The 15,095-nt window shown below is 39.3% G+C and overlaps 1 protein-coding gene across 1 annotated transcript in view; it reads right to left on the reverse strand.

Annotated features, from left to right (window-relative positions):
• Nucleotides 1-15,095, reverse strand: part of EIF3H (eukaryotic translation initiation factor 3 subunit H) — an 80,970-nt gene that overhangs the window by 53,708 nt on the left and 12,167 nt on the right. Inside the window, exon 2 of the mRNA NM_001030951.2 lies at nt 5,527-5,683. Coding sequence (NP_001026122.1) covers nt 5,527-5,683 — 157 coding nt within the window. The remainder of the gene's footprint in view (nt 1-5,526; nt 5,684-15,095) is intronic.

The raw sequence follows: 15,095 nt of genomic DNA on the forward strand, positions 1-15,095 counted from the left end.
TGAAGTACAGTTCTCAGTAAATTTCAGTACAACTACGAGTTTATTAGATATGGTAATAACATCCACTGCATGGGTGGCTTATAGAAGTCAAACAAACGGACCGAATTACTGGGATCTGGGCAGATGTAAGTATTTCGTCTTTAAAATTACTCAAAGCAAAATGTCACAAAGAACATTTTCTCCGAGAAAAGACAAAAGGCGTTACAGCATTCCTGTCTGATGCAAATCGCCCCGATCCCTTCTGCAGCACATCTTAATGGACGCGGATTTAAACGCAATTTCAATACGTCTGTGCTTAAAAGAGCACAAAGATTTCTCTGTTTTGATTCAAAACGAGACGCTGAACAAAAGGATTTATCTACCCCTGCAAAGTACTATTTCTACAGCAAAAACGAATCCACTTGAGAATCCAGAAGCGCTACAAGCAAAGGTATTTAGCACTAAGAAAAGGAACAGAATATACAGTGGTATATTTACGATTCTTAAACTGACACGTCCGTGTCTCGGCACAAACGCTGCCTCCCCTGTAAGCGACCCGCGTAGGGATCGGGAACGGGAGAGGAAGTCAGCAGGCGGCCGCCGCAGCCCCGCGCTGGGGCAGAGCGCACGGAGCTCCGCACCGCCCGGCGGTACGCGGACGGACCTCGGGACGGGACGGGACGGGACGGGGTCCCCCGGACCCGCGCGGCGCCGCGCCGCTCCGCTCCGCTCCTGGCCGCCGTGCGCGGGCTGACGGCGCCCCCTGGCGGCGCCCCACGCGGGAGAGCAGCGCCTCGCCGCACGGCCGCCATCCCGCTGCGTGAGGGCGGACAGTGGCGCCCGGCCTGAGCGAGGTGCGGGGCACGGCCGCGCCCTGCTTTCCACACAGGCTTCGAACCATGCCGTGGAAGACAAGAAGACTCTGCGCGCTGTAATGCTGGGAAGCACAAACTCAAGCAGTGCTGTTCTTTAAGGACCTATAACGTCAAATGCAGCAGCCCACAGGCTTAGCTTCAAGAGATTTAACGTCCATATCGACTCCTCCAACGGGACAGGAACCTGAACGGAGAACATTCACTTCAGCCTGACTGCAGCAGGCACCAATTCGGGAACGCATGCCCAGTGTGATGCTCACCTTAGATTAACTTCTCTAAAAGTGCCCCCCTTCCAGCCGTGTGAAGCCCTCCGCTCCCACAGCATCACGTAACTGCAGGGCACTGCGGGCAGCGCTGCAGGTAAGGCTCAGCTGTACCAACTGCTGCTGCCACTGTGTGCTTCAAACCCTGCAAAGCCACCACATGGGACAAACATGTTGCTCCACGTGCCCCCGTTTTGAGGCTAAACTGCAGCCACACGCATAGCAAACAGCACAACGTTCTCACTAGAACGCTCACCATGTTATTTTAGTTCTCACCGGCAGCACAACTAAATACAGCCTACACACAGTAGATGCACACAAACCTAAGAATCCTTAGTTCTCTTCTGAAAGCTGACAAAAAAAATCAACCTTCGAGCAAGGAAGTAAAATTCACACAAGTGAAGACATCACCTTTCCATCTGCAGTATTTCACACGGAACTCGATGAAAACTCCATGTAGCTGTAAGAAAATTGTAACATTCTGGAACTTTTTCTTTTTAATGTATAATTACACAGTCGCCTCAAAGTTGCTATTGGCACAACTACCACAGCACTTAATCTATTATCTTAGCTTTGAAAGTAAGGCAGTAAAAACATCTCAGGTTGAAATAAAGTGTCTCAAAATTTATCATGAATTTCAAAACGTACATTACATCATTTTTCTCCTCTACGTTATTCATTATATAGCTTTTCCTCCTACTTAAAGGAAATCTGTATTCCTTGCATGGAAAGCGAGAGCTGACTGAAGTGAGACGAACGGAACACAACGTGTCCCTTACAGACGCGATTTGTAGTCAAGAATAATACGTATTCTCTTCCTTAAATATTAATGCCATGCCTTACATCTTCTTCGTAAACCTTAACTAAAAGGAAAACTCAGCACAGACAAAAGCTTTGAAGCTCCCTAAAGTGAAAGTAATTCTCAGAAAATTAACCTCACAAAACAAAGACGTGTGTGGGTACTGCATGGTTTCACAGGAGTGCTTTTACCAAGAACCCCTCAGAGCAGCAGGCATTAGATTCAACCCGTTCAGAGAAAATCTGGAGGACGTCACATGAAAGTATCTTCTCAAACTTAGAGATCTCTGTTTTGAGAAATCATTTCAATACTTTTGAGCATTTAAGCACGCTGGGAAGAAAGAAATAAAGCCATTTGAAAGTAAAAGCCTGAACAAGAGTCTAGAGAGCAGCCCTAAAATCAAAGCCTGCGCTGAGGCATAATTTGCTGAAGACTCAACAACATATACCAGTTGGGCAATTTTCCTCCATTAGTTCACACATCATCAACTAAACTTCACCTACAGCTTTCTAGCACAGATTGCTGGGCTGAAAGTCTCCCTGGAAAATATTGTGCTACAGCAGGCCATTGTAGGTGTTTAAGACTTCCCTGACAGGAAAATCTTACGAAAAATTATACTTAGTAAAAAGAATCTCAGGAAGATGACACTGCAAGAGAAACTTTCTGAGATGAAAAACACCTGTGGATTCATAAATGGTAGACAACCCTCCCAGATTTACAATAAGAATTACTTGCAGCTAAAAAAAAAAAATAAGTCTCTTTTCTACAGTTTCTAGAAATAGTCCAAACTACCCCAAAGAATCATCTTACAGCAAAAAAAAACAAGCAGTGACCTTTGTTTTTAAATCAGCAATTTTGGTTTTGAAGGAATTATATTGAGGCAAATAGTCAAAATTTACTATTAGTTCAGATATTAGCAATAAGAAGCAAAATGTCACCTCTTTAAATAAAAGCGTATTTGAAGCAATGGTTGTTGCTAACAACAGTTAGAAATCCATCTTTATCCAACTGATTCTTAAGCATCATTTAAGTACCTACTTCAAGTTTAAGTTAAGGGCATTTTCTTAGCACCCTCAAAAATGTGCTTTATATCAGATCTCCTCAGTTTTAAAAACAAATCATTAGCTTTCATGTTTCTTGCCAAGTACTCAACAATTTGTTTGCTGAAATAGCACCCTCCCAAACATAAACTTCATTCTCTTAACAATAATGATCTCAAGACCAAAAGCTAAATGAGTATTTTACATGTGAGCCACTCCTACAGCTCCTGCAAGACGATACAGAATACATTATTTTTGGTGCATTCAGTTCTCACCGTAGCAAATCAGGTGTTTGGGAACAGATAACTGCAGCATCATTGCTCCCCAATCAGAAGGAGGTATCTTAAATACAGGAAAAGAGAAAAATCTGAAGATACACTAAGAAAGCTAGAGGAAAAGACAATACAACATGATTCAGATCAAAGAGAATGAAGTTCAGTATCTTTCTGGGTGATGGAAGTACTGAATCACAGAGCCACTTTTTCTTTCCCTCAGTATCTCTGGGTCTGAATTTGGGTAGACACATAAAACCAGTGGTACTGATTTATACAAGTCTTGAGAAGAGGAAGGTGCTTGTTTGGTTTAGGTTTTAACGTGGTGAATGTTAAGGTTCTAGCAGATAACAATAGTTCTCTCTGCTTAAATATCTGCATCTAAAAGAAAACAATCTTTTGAAAATCTGGCAAAATACTTGCATAGGGAAGCACAGCTCCAGGGAAAACAAACAAGACACATTTGCAAAACATCTTTGTTTTCCACATTGAGGAGATGGAAGACAGTTCTATTCTGAGCACAAAAAGGAATCTAATACTCAGCTGGCTACCACTAGAGCCATTTTGTTTCGTTTTCCACCTTCCCTAGCCTCCACCACGATGGTCAAAGGGCTTAAAAGACCCAAAGTAAAGGTAACGCAGAGTGAACAAGAGCAGCGTGTGAATGGTTTTGCCTGCTTAACTATTTACCAAGAAGGCAGAGAACCTCTCTGTACGTAGTTCAGCATGAGAAAGCTCCAGTGATGCGGTTGCCAATTCCCTACTGCTGTTAAGCACGTATCAGTTAAATTGATACACGTGCCACCTATGCTGGCTCAACTTTGTTCCTCCCTCTGTTGCACTGGAACAGAAGGTTGACATGCTAAGGCATCCTGGTAAGGGAAGCTCCACAAGCACTGCCTTTTGCACCTTACTTGATACCAGGATAAGTGCCCGCTTGCTGAGAAGAGAAAAAGAAAAACTGACAAGAGTTCTTGGAATGACGTTTCTTACAAGCAGGAACAGCTGAACCTTGCAATAAGATCACAGACTTACAGCTTCAGTACGGTCATCATAGTGAGATAAATCCATCGCAGAAACTAAGAATGCTATTTCACTGCTTGCTTCTTTATTGGCTACACAGAAAAAACTCAGCCTTTTTGTACAGCAAAAACTGAAGCACAGGCTCCAATTAAAAATTTAGTTTACTCTAATCCTTTGAAGAGCTACAGAAGAGAAATAATATTTATAACATCTCTTAGGCTTTAACAAAATATAGCTCTGACTCTGGTACCATATTACTGTAGGACAGTTAACATTCCCTTATTTCACTGTTCTTAAAATTGTGAGTGGTATGATACCACAACAAAAGCAATAAACAGCTAAGAAACCTTACCAAGCTGCAGAGTCTTAAGACAATCTCTGTTTTAAAGGCAGCTCAAGGTTCTTTTGTAATAAGATATTAATTTAATAATATCTAATCTTATTATAAGAAAAATGAGTTTATACTTAAACATTACTTAATCTTGCTCAAACTGAATTAGCAAAATTAGATAGAATCAAGCTTCCAACCACAGCTCCTTTGATTATATTGCCTCTTCAGTTACTCTTGAAGTCAAATTGTTCCTCTCTAAAACCTAACAAAGAAGCATTTCTACCAGCACCACTAGATGTATACATACACACAGTACAAAGATCAGAATTGTAAACCTCTAAAACTTGTTTTACAAATTTTATAATTCTGTGTCAAGCCAACTATGTTAACTTATATTGACAATTAAAAAAAAAACCAAAAACCTGCTAGGCCAGCAAGGAAGCACCGAGACAGATGTAAACCTCTGATGCTACTTGTAGCTCTGTTGGAGAAGCAAAAAATCATGCAGATTTCATGTTAACCAGTGGTTCTTAAACTTACAAAGTTTTGCCCTCCAGGCTTTCAGTAAGCACTTAACACATATAAAGAAATCCACAGGGAGGCAATCTACATGCTTGACTACATACATACACAAACACGTATATACAAATTTCAAGTCTTTTTGTGAAATGGCTATATGAATTATATACTGGAAATGAATGTAATTTTCAGTGAGATAGCCTTACTCTACAATGTGTGTAAATACATTATAGCATTTATCTCTGTAACTTTCCGTATGCTGCAGTTGGATGTGCAAAATGGCATTTTAAGTAGAGCAGTTATGGCTCAAATCAAAACAAAAACACTCTCTGATCACACAGAAGCTACTAGTCCTGGTAAAAACATCCCTTTTGCACATACGGATGGTTTTTTACCACAAGTTTTGCAAAAATTGTAGCCATTACCTTCATCAAAGTCTGCATCATCTTCTGTATGCTGTGGGAAGGGGAAACAATTTGTGATTTCAAGTCTGTCATCCACCACAAGACCCAGCAGCACTCCTTGGACCACTTCATTCCCCTGTCCTTCTTCTTGGTAATGTTTAATGATCTTTAGCACGACCTGAAACACAAAGACAAGACAATCATAAGATGTAATCATTTTTTCCTCCAACAATTTTAAAACTCCAAATATATACTGTTGTATAAACTACAGCTGCAAACCAAGTGAGCTACTTATAAGAATACCTGCATCTTCAAGGCAAGTTAAACAACAGCCACTATTAAACTACTGGGGAATTTAAAGGACCACTAAAAGAACAGTCAAAATGCAGTTCTAAACCATTTCTCTAAAACACCCTCCTAAAATGAAATACTGATTTATGCTTTTTTTTTTTTTTTTTAACTTTATCTTCTTGCTCTAATTGTTATCAGCTCTCTCTTGAAATAAACATTACCAGAACACCTTGAAAGGAATTATGGAGAAACCAGTAGGAAATTTTTTTTTAAGGCAGAAAATGCATCAATTAAAACTCAGAAAATATTCTAACATTTAAAATTGCACCTTCTTGCAATTTTGCTTCAGGTAGTCCAGCAATTTGTATTTTGTGAACTATGTATTTCAAGGAGTAATGCATGCATAAAAGGAGTACAAATTCCTTCTATTTTTATTACATTTCTCATTTCCTTTCCTACATTTGAGTTCTACAACAAATGATTCTCATAAGGCAATACAAAAAAAAAAAAAAAAGGAACAGTACAAAGAACCATCACTCATAAATAGTTACTTGGTAGAAATGCTACTTTACTTCACCAGAAATTCACTACACAAATAAATTTTTGTTTAATAATAAGAACTAGAACGTGACAGGATACGCTAACCACAAAAATAGACCTTAAAATCCTACCCTTGGTCCATCACATGTGGATTTTATTTCACTAAATCCCAATCCACCCAAGCAAAATGCACCAGAAAACGTCTGACAATGTGTTGTTGTTACACTACTGCTACACTATATTCACTGGTAAATCCCCCAGTGTAATGGATTTCAGCTCAACCACTTGAGGGTTAAGCTTATATTTAAATATATCAATAACATATATAAGGACAAGCTAGGAAAAGATCTGTTTGTTCTTAACCTTCTCCTTGGTTGGTTAGCATAACTACATCACAACTTTGAAAACACTCTTAACGAATTTTAAGTATAGATAGCAGTATAGATTAGCATATATATATACACTATACTATATATACTATATATAGTAGCAGTAAAGATTAAATGGGAGAAAAACGTGCTTTGAAAAAGGAATTATAAATAGATTTCCTTCATGGGGAAGAACTGGAAGCAAAGGAGAATTTTGCAACACTTGAAAGAAGTGCAGCAAACAAGAGCTAGACCGTATCGACCCACCAAATATCTTCTATCACACAGCCAACATATAAATGATACTCAGCTTGCATTTTGTTACATCCAGCATTTAATATATATTTGCCACAAACTCGGTCTTTCACTCAAGGAATTCATAAAAAAATAATTCAGGACTGGTCTCATTACAACATACCATGCTCTCTATTTACTGCACAACTATTTTCAATATGCAAGCCTATAAGCTTCATTTTTTCAGCATTTTTCTCCTCATTTGCTATTGACATTTCTGTGTATATTGACCATCCCCATTACGATGATTCCCATTCTCCCACTGACTCCAATCTAAAAGCGCTTCTGATATTATGTCAGTTTTATTACAGCATTTCTACTAGTATTTGCTCACGGAAAACAGCAGCAAACAAAAAGAGCACTGGCTGTCACAGACTGTCAATATTTTTCAGGAAGATAAAACTAGGTATTCAAATGCAAGTCATCTACTTCAAAACACAACAAGGTTGTTACCGAAGTCAGCAATTTTCTGTCTCCAACCTGAACATCACAGCAGCTATCATCCAGGGAGACACAGACCCCAATTTAGGCTCACCCACAAGATTGTTTTCTAAAGGATTCTGAGGAAAGTAGTGAAGAAGTAGCTCACGAACTCGCTTCTTTCAATTTCAAACCCATTAACAAGCTGCAGAAGTTACGGTTTATGACTGCACTGGAAAATACATTAGCTACTGAAATCATTTATGAAACGATAAATGAAGGAGTCTGAGAAATGTACCTGATGACACATCAACCCTGTTTTCATTTTGTTCTTTGTTCTGGAGAGTCTCATTTAGTGCGTAGCACACAAGCCTTCAGTAGAGCAGGCTCTTCAACTGGGATCGAAAAGCTTGCCAACAAAATACCGTATGACCAACACAGATACATGCACTGAAATTTTTACTTCAGTAATAAGAACAGACCTTCAAATGCAAGGTTTGCTAGTCTAAATGCCCTCAGAACCATCACTTCTATGCCACTGCTACGTGAAAGTAAAAGAAACCGAAAAACGTTTCAGCTCTTACCGTCATTTAAGTAATGCAGTTACAGAATATGACTCACCAACCATTAAAGGCTGCCTACCTGAGTACAAAATGCATTAAGCAATATTACTATCAAAACACATATTTAAACTTTGTTTTTTAAAGATTTTAAATTCTAGTATCTCTGAACACAGAAATCAGTCACGTGCATAGCTTAATATTTTAATACATACTAAATGCATTTACTAAGATATACACGGGCTCTCTAGAAGAGGGTGAGTATACAAATAGCTGCTAACTAAACCTCAAAAGTACCCCAGCGCTGTAAAGTTAGTCTTCAAAAATTCCAAAGCAATTCAATCACTTGGAGTAGCCACTTGCCAGATTTTAATGGCAATTAATCCTTAATTAATAATAATAAAAAAAATGTTAGCTGTTCAGCAGTGTTTCTAATCTTCAAAGCACTGCTCAACCATTAAAAATGAAGTCATATTACAGAAAAAAATACATTCTGAAACCATTAAAAATGCTCAAAGATGCATATTTTAGTTGTATGAGCAATTCTAACTGGACACAATACAAAAGCACAGCTGTTTATTTCAAAAGTTTATATTTTAATACAGCAATACCTTTACCATGAACTGTCAACCCCAACAGCGCGGATCCTGGAAACATTCAGTTGTAATGACATGAATATGTTAATATACACATGTTTGTATTTCTCTGAAGAGAGAAAACACCAAATCAAAGTACTGAAAGTTCATACGTGGTTCTGTTCCAGAGAGCTGAAAATGCCTATATTGAAACCAGATTCCCAGTACCTGTGCTGAGTTCTGTCTAAGAGATACAAAATTAAACAAAACAGAACTGCCGTCAGCCCGCTAAATACACAATGAAACAAGCCAATTTATGTTCTTAAGTCATGTATTTAAACCTTTCTGAATGCTTAACAGTGTTCCCCACCTATGAAAGCTTTATTAGCACAACCACCAGCACCAGCAGCCAGGATCTGGGGAAAGAGTGTAAATAGTGATGTTATTTAGCTGTTTTCAAATAGATCATAACTGACATGGGCATCAAATGGTGCCACGACAGCCACATCCTCTCACTAAATAACACGAGGGAGAACTGTGATCAATATTTAGCTTGGCAAAAGTCTTGAAAGCTTGTACTGGTAATAGTGGCTGACACATTTTGAATGCATGTTATCACAGTCCTGGAACCTCTCCCATAGCAATTCTTAAACCTCGAACCACGAACCTTTACCAGTACAACAGGAATGGCAATTTCATTTAAACTCTTAGCATGGAAAACGTTCGAGAGAGCAGAATTGCCAAAGTACTTTTATAAATGGATAGATCTGAATTGACAAAACTAACTCATGCAATTGAACTGCCCTAAACCCACAGATGTTTGTGGAGTTTGATAAATTAAAATGTAGGTATCTAATTAATACATATTAAAAGCATATTTAACACCTCTGGAGAAAGTGCCATTTAATCTGTTTGGTACTTTCCAAATGGAGACATACCAAGTCACATACACCCTAGCCTCTGTGCCATTGTCTGCTTTCTCTGTACATGCCACACCAAAAAGCAAATCTATAGTCTGTGCTGGGCCAAAATCAATTGGCTACTCAGATATTAAACTTAATTAAACAGGTAAGCATGGAACGGCTTTGTCTTCAACAAAGACCTGGAGAGCGAGAGAAGAGAGAAAACTACGGAAATATACAGTGAAACATGGGCAATGTTAACATTTGTTAATAGCTCCAGATGATGTTTTTACTGAGGACAGATAAGTACTTATCCTGCAGTTACAAAATACAAGATTTGGAAGCCGATGAAGCAAAAGTTGCCTTGAGCTGATTTATCACCTGGCTGTAGCACCACTGGATGAGACAATAACAAAGTATCTCAGCTTTCCTGCCTGAAGAAAAGAAACTCCAAAGAAATTAAAGATATCACTGTAAGAAAACGTCTGATACATGCAATGCTCTCCTCTGGATGGTTACAGTGACAGATGTTTACATACACACAAAGAACTTTAAGTTAATGAGTGCGATATGTGGTTTCAAACTAAAAGAGAGTAGATTTAGATTGGATATAAGGAAGAAAATCCTTATGATAAGGGTGGTGAGGCACTGGAACGGGGTGCCCAGAGGTGGTGGATATCCCACTCCTAGACATATTCAAAGCCAGGCTGAATGGGGCTCTGAGCACCATGATCTGGTGGTACGTGTCCCTGTTTGATGCAATGGAGCTGGACTAGATGGCCTTCAAGAGTTCCTTCCAACCCAAACGGTTGTGTGATTCCATATCCTTACCTTTTTGTAGCTGTATATGAAGCCTCACAACAAAACACTGCCACTATGAAGTAGTGTCATGAGGTGAGCTGCAGCTGAGGTGAAGCTAGATATTTCTCAAGGTTATGATGTGGAAAAAGTAAATCCGTATTAATAACTAAACTTTGAATACACTTAAATGCATCTAGACCATTTGTAATTTTTATTTTTTTTTAATTTTCCTTCATTTTTACTCAACTGCATATATTTTTTCACCCTCTCTGATGACTGAGAAGTACTTAAAGTAGAACCTGCTCCCCACCTCCAGTTTGCTTTTAGAATAAAGGCTCTTCCAAGCATTAGATCAATGTTAACCCAGGAGAAGTTAAATATATATATATATACACACACACACACACACACACACACTTATTTTCCATTACAACCTTTGACATCTTGAAGTAATTGCTTTGATCAATATCTCAGATTCTAATAATGTCTGTGGCAAAATACATGCACTCTGATCTGAATACACTGTACAAAATCTAAGGCCAAATGGACAAGATTGGGTAGATTTGAAAAGCAAGGTAGCTGCAGGAAAAAAAACAACCCTTATTCCTGAACTTGTTGATAAGTAACAAGTTCAGCCCACACTGTTATGTACAGCAAGTCAAACTGCCATCGTTCCAACTGAAGGACTCAAAAAGCCCACATTTCACCCTTATCTTGACTGACTAAAGCCTTAATACCAACTTTTAGAAAGCCTTTGAAAATGCAGTTCTTGGAATAGTAAACTTGCATTTTATGTCACTCAGCAGCTAATAAATACCAGACGTTAAAGTCTTATTTCTGAACTTGACAAATTTGGTGCTCAAAACATAATTCCATAGGAAGCATAGCAAAATGCTGCGTGCCATCTCATACCAATTCAATCCGGTGTGAATAACAAAATACCTTTCGATGCAAGACTGGAAGTTTCCAGAAGTTGGAATTCAACTACTACAAACAAAGCACACCGATCAGAGGTGGTCCTCATATAGTGGACACTGCCTCTGTTTTAAGGCAAAATTACAAACCAGAGGATTCTGTAGGTTTTGTCTTAGGTCCTCACAAAATCCTGTGATAAATTAATTTTAATTGAATGGAAAAATAGTAGGTTTTGAACTGCAATTTTAAATATATTTATATACTAAGTGGTCCTGTACTATATGAACACTTCTGGGAACTGGAAGTGTCTGAAAATGATCCAACATTTTTTATTCCCTGGCTGAGTTACTACATCAGCTGGCACCACAGTGCTTAGCTTATAAAGCTGAAGAATTCAGAAGATTTAACTACAGGAAGTCTTTCAAAGAGTGCAGAATAACACACTGGGCTGAAGAAAACCATCTAAATATGATTACCATCCTGTAATTCAAGGGCACCTGAAGAATCTAGATGACACTCCATATTACCTCCTGCTTCGTATCATGCTTATGGTTATCTGACTCAAGACTTTCCTTTTGTTGTTGTTGTTGTTTGTTTGTTGGGTTTTTTTTTTTTTTGGTTGCTTGTTGTGAGGTTTTGGGGAAGATTTTGTTTTTATTTTTTTCCCCTCAACAGCACAAAGAGGTGATTATATCCATTCAGAGCACTGAGAACATACCTTACTACTGAGTGGGTGAATCAATGCACAACTCAAAGTTGGTGACAGGTCAAGAACATTTTATCACTCCTTCCTTAACATTAACTGGCTATGTAAACTCTGAGCCACAGCTAGAAACGCTCTATCTTACTGTACTGGTTTCAGCTGAGATAGTGTTAATAAAACACCAATGTCCGCTTGTCTCCCAGTGATATGTGCACTACTAGGTCACTTGGTGGAAGATCTGCTGCCATTACAGTGCGGCAGCAGGGAATTGACAGAGCCAGAATTAGGCCGGCAGTTATTCCACATATGGAAGGCCATAAAGCTGTGGGCATTTGGCCAGGGGCAGGCTACCACTCTGAGGGTTGCAGGACATCATTGAGCAGGTGAGACTACTGCATTCTTAGCTGGGCCCTTGTTAGCAGGCCATTGGTTGGTAAGCAGTTGTATTGTTATCTGGGTGTCAGTCAGCAGGCAGTACAAAGCACATAATTGCACTGTGAGTACACTTTGTTTTCATTTACCAGTCTTGTAGTACCATGAAAGATCTGTTTAAGTCATTTGTTTACTTGTGTCCAAGTGAGCTGCTTGTTCTTGCAAAGGAAAGAAGTTCAACTCGAACTGCAGCACACCAAATGAGGTCATTAAACAACTGAGAAAAGTTCACCAACAACACAGAAACACATCAAATGTTAAATCAAGGCCTCTTTTAATGAACAGATCCACCTCTTCCTGATTTTTGTCCCACCACATTTTAATTTAGCATTTTAGACTACACAACGATTCAGGCTGACAACCACCACCTCCATGATCGCACACAAGCCATCAGTACAAATATGGTCACGATGTAAGTCAAAATGCATTATTACGTTTGTGCACTCAAACTCTCCATTGCCCTGGTCACAAACTGGTATAACGAAGTTCTCTGCAATGCAAAGTTTCATAACAAATTTCACAGTCCATGGACTCATGTTCATTTCCATGGAAACCACCAGGGCCACAGGCACCGGAGAACAACTTTCTTGTAGAAACACTTCTGTAACACAGCCCCAGGATTTCAATCCTGTGAGCAGCAGGGCATTAGATGCTATTACCACACAGTTAGGAGGCAGTGATAGGGCTGTAATAAAATAAATGTCCAAAATCTCGCTAGTTACAAGCGGTACAGACCATTTCGGCAGTACTACCAAGTGTATTATTTCTATTTCCCAGGACTCCAATCATATGAAAGCTGAAAACTTAGTATTTTAGACAGTTTTTCTAAATTGCCAACACAATTCATACTTATTATTTTTAATGATTTCAATACATAACCGTCATTTCAAGAGTGAAAGCTGATGAACTGTGCCCTTTAGGGAACATTAGAAGTAGTAAAGGCAAAGTTTCAACACTTTGCAGCTGATACACCAGAGCTTTACACGTATACGTCATAATACAGTCAATAGGTATATTTTGTGTATAAGTAAATCACCATCGTTGAAATATTCAGTCCTTATTTAGCTAGCAGCATATTTGCACGTAGGTTTATTCTGTAGCATCAACTTCCAGTACTTTCCTATTGATTTAAAAAATGACAGACAGAAGCAGCAGTAGACAATTTTATTAAAACAGGCTGTCCTTCAATCAGATTGTACCGAACTGTAAACATTTCAAAGCTAAAGAAAAACTGCAAGATAGTCACACCTATCCATTTGGCCTTCAAAAAAGTCAGTAGCTCAATTCAAAGAGGGCACACTATCTTTTTCACGACAGTTCATCTTTTGTAAAGGCCATAACCTATACAACATAATGGAAATGCACATACTATTAACGTGCATGTCATAAAAAAAATCACCATTTCCAGGTGTGTTCAGCAGATGTTTTGAAGTAGCCAGTAAAATCTCTACTGGGCCTGACTTCCATAGTGGAGGGAGCTGGGCTTGTTCAGCCTGGAGAAAAGAAGGCTGCAGGGTGACCTCATCGCAGCCCTTCAGTACCAAAAGGGAGCCTATAAAGAGGAGGGGAGTCAACTCTTTGAAAGGGTAGATAACAGCAGGACAAGGGGAAATGGTTTTAAGTTGAAGGAGGGAAGATTTAGGTTGGACGTCAGGGGGAAGTTCTTCACTATGAGAGTGGTGAGGTGCTGGAACAGGCTGCCCAGAGAGGATGTGGATGCCCCGTCCCTGGAAGTGTTCAAGGCCAGGTTGGATGGGGCCCTGGGCAGCCTGGTCTGGTATTAAACGTGGAGGTTGGTGGCCTGTGGCAGGGGCTTGGAGATTCATGATCCTTGAGGTCCCTTCCAACCCAGGCCATTCTGTGATTATGTGATTCTTACAGTTTATAAATATTTGCGCAATGCATTTTCCATGTTCAAGCACTTACCCAAGCATCTGCCAGAAAGAGTACATGCTAAAGGGCTGAGATGGAAAACGATCATCCCAGTAAAAGGTAATGCAATCCTGAGAACAAAGACTCACTTATTTTCAAGTTTTCATACTTTAAAATCCAAAAATCATTAAAAAAAACCACTGAGTGAGCTACTGTTGGTTATCTTCAGCTTCTCCATCAATCAATCAAAGATGAAGACTTGCTTTTTGTACCACCACAAGGACATGTGAAAACCACTTCCAAATCAGCTCAATCTCTAATAATAACTATTGTAACACTAAGATTAAAAATAATCATTCTAATTTTACCACCAAGAAGCCCAATGGATTAGGTAGTACAGCTTTCAGATTATTCTAAACATTTACTCCGCGTCCTCTTAGCAATTTTATAAACTTGAAAACAATTAGTTTTCAGCATTGGTAATAACGTAACGATAAAAATAACTGAGTCTTAAGTGCTCTATGTTAATGAAGGAGGCTGCTTATTGTCTTCAGATTGCCATAAACAACAGACAAAAAGCAACTTACATCTACAACAAAGATCCTGAACATCAAGAGGACACAAGGCTTGCTCATCATGAATAGCTGTGTCTATTATCTATCGCATAGATAGAATCATAGAATGGCCTGGGTTGAAAAGGACCACAATGACCATCTAGTTTCAACCTCCCTATGTGCAAAGTTGCCAACCACTAGACCAGGCTGCCCAGAGCCACATCCAGCCTGGCCTTGAATGCCTCCAGGGATGGGATATGTTGCTTTCTGCAACAATGATGTTAGCCACCTGTGTTAGCCCTCTGCGCGCACTGACCAACCAGCTGATCAGGGCCAAATGACTGCAGACGCACACCAATATGA

Source organism: Gallus gallus, chromosome 2 (assembly GCF_016699485.2).
Source record: "Gallus gallus isolate bGalGal1 chromosome 2, bGalGal1.mat.broiler.GRCg7b, whole genome shotgun sequence".
Classification (NCBI taxonomy): Eukaryota; Metazoa; Chordata; class Aves; order Galliformes; family Phasianidae; genus Gallus; species Gallus gallus.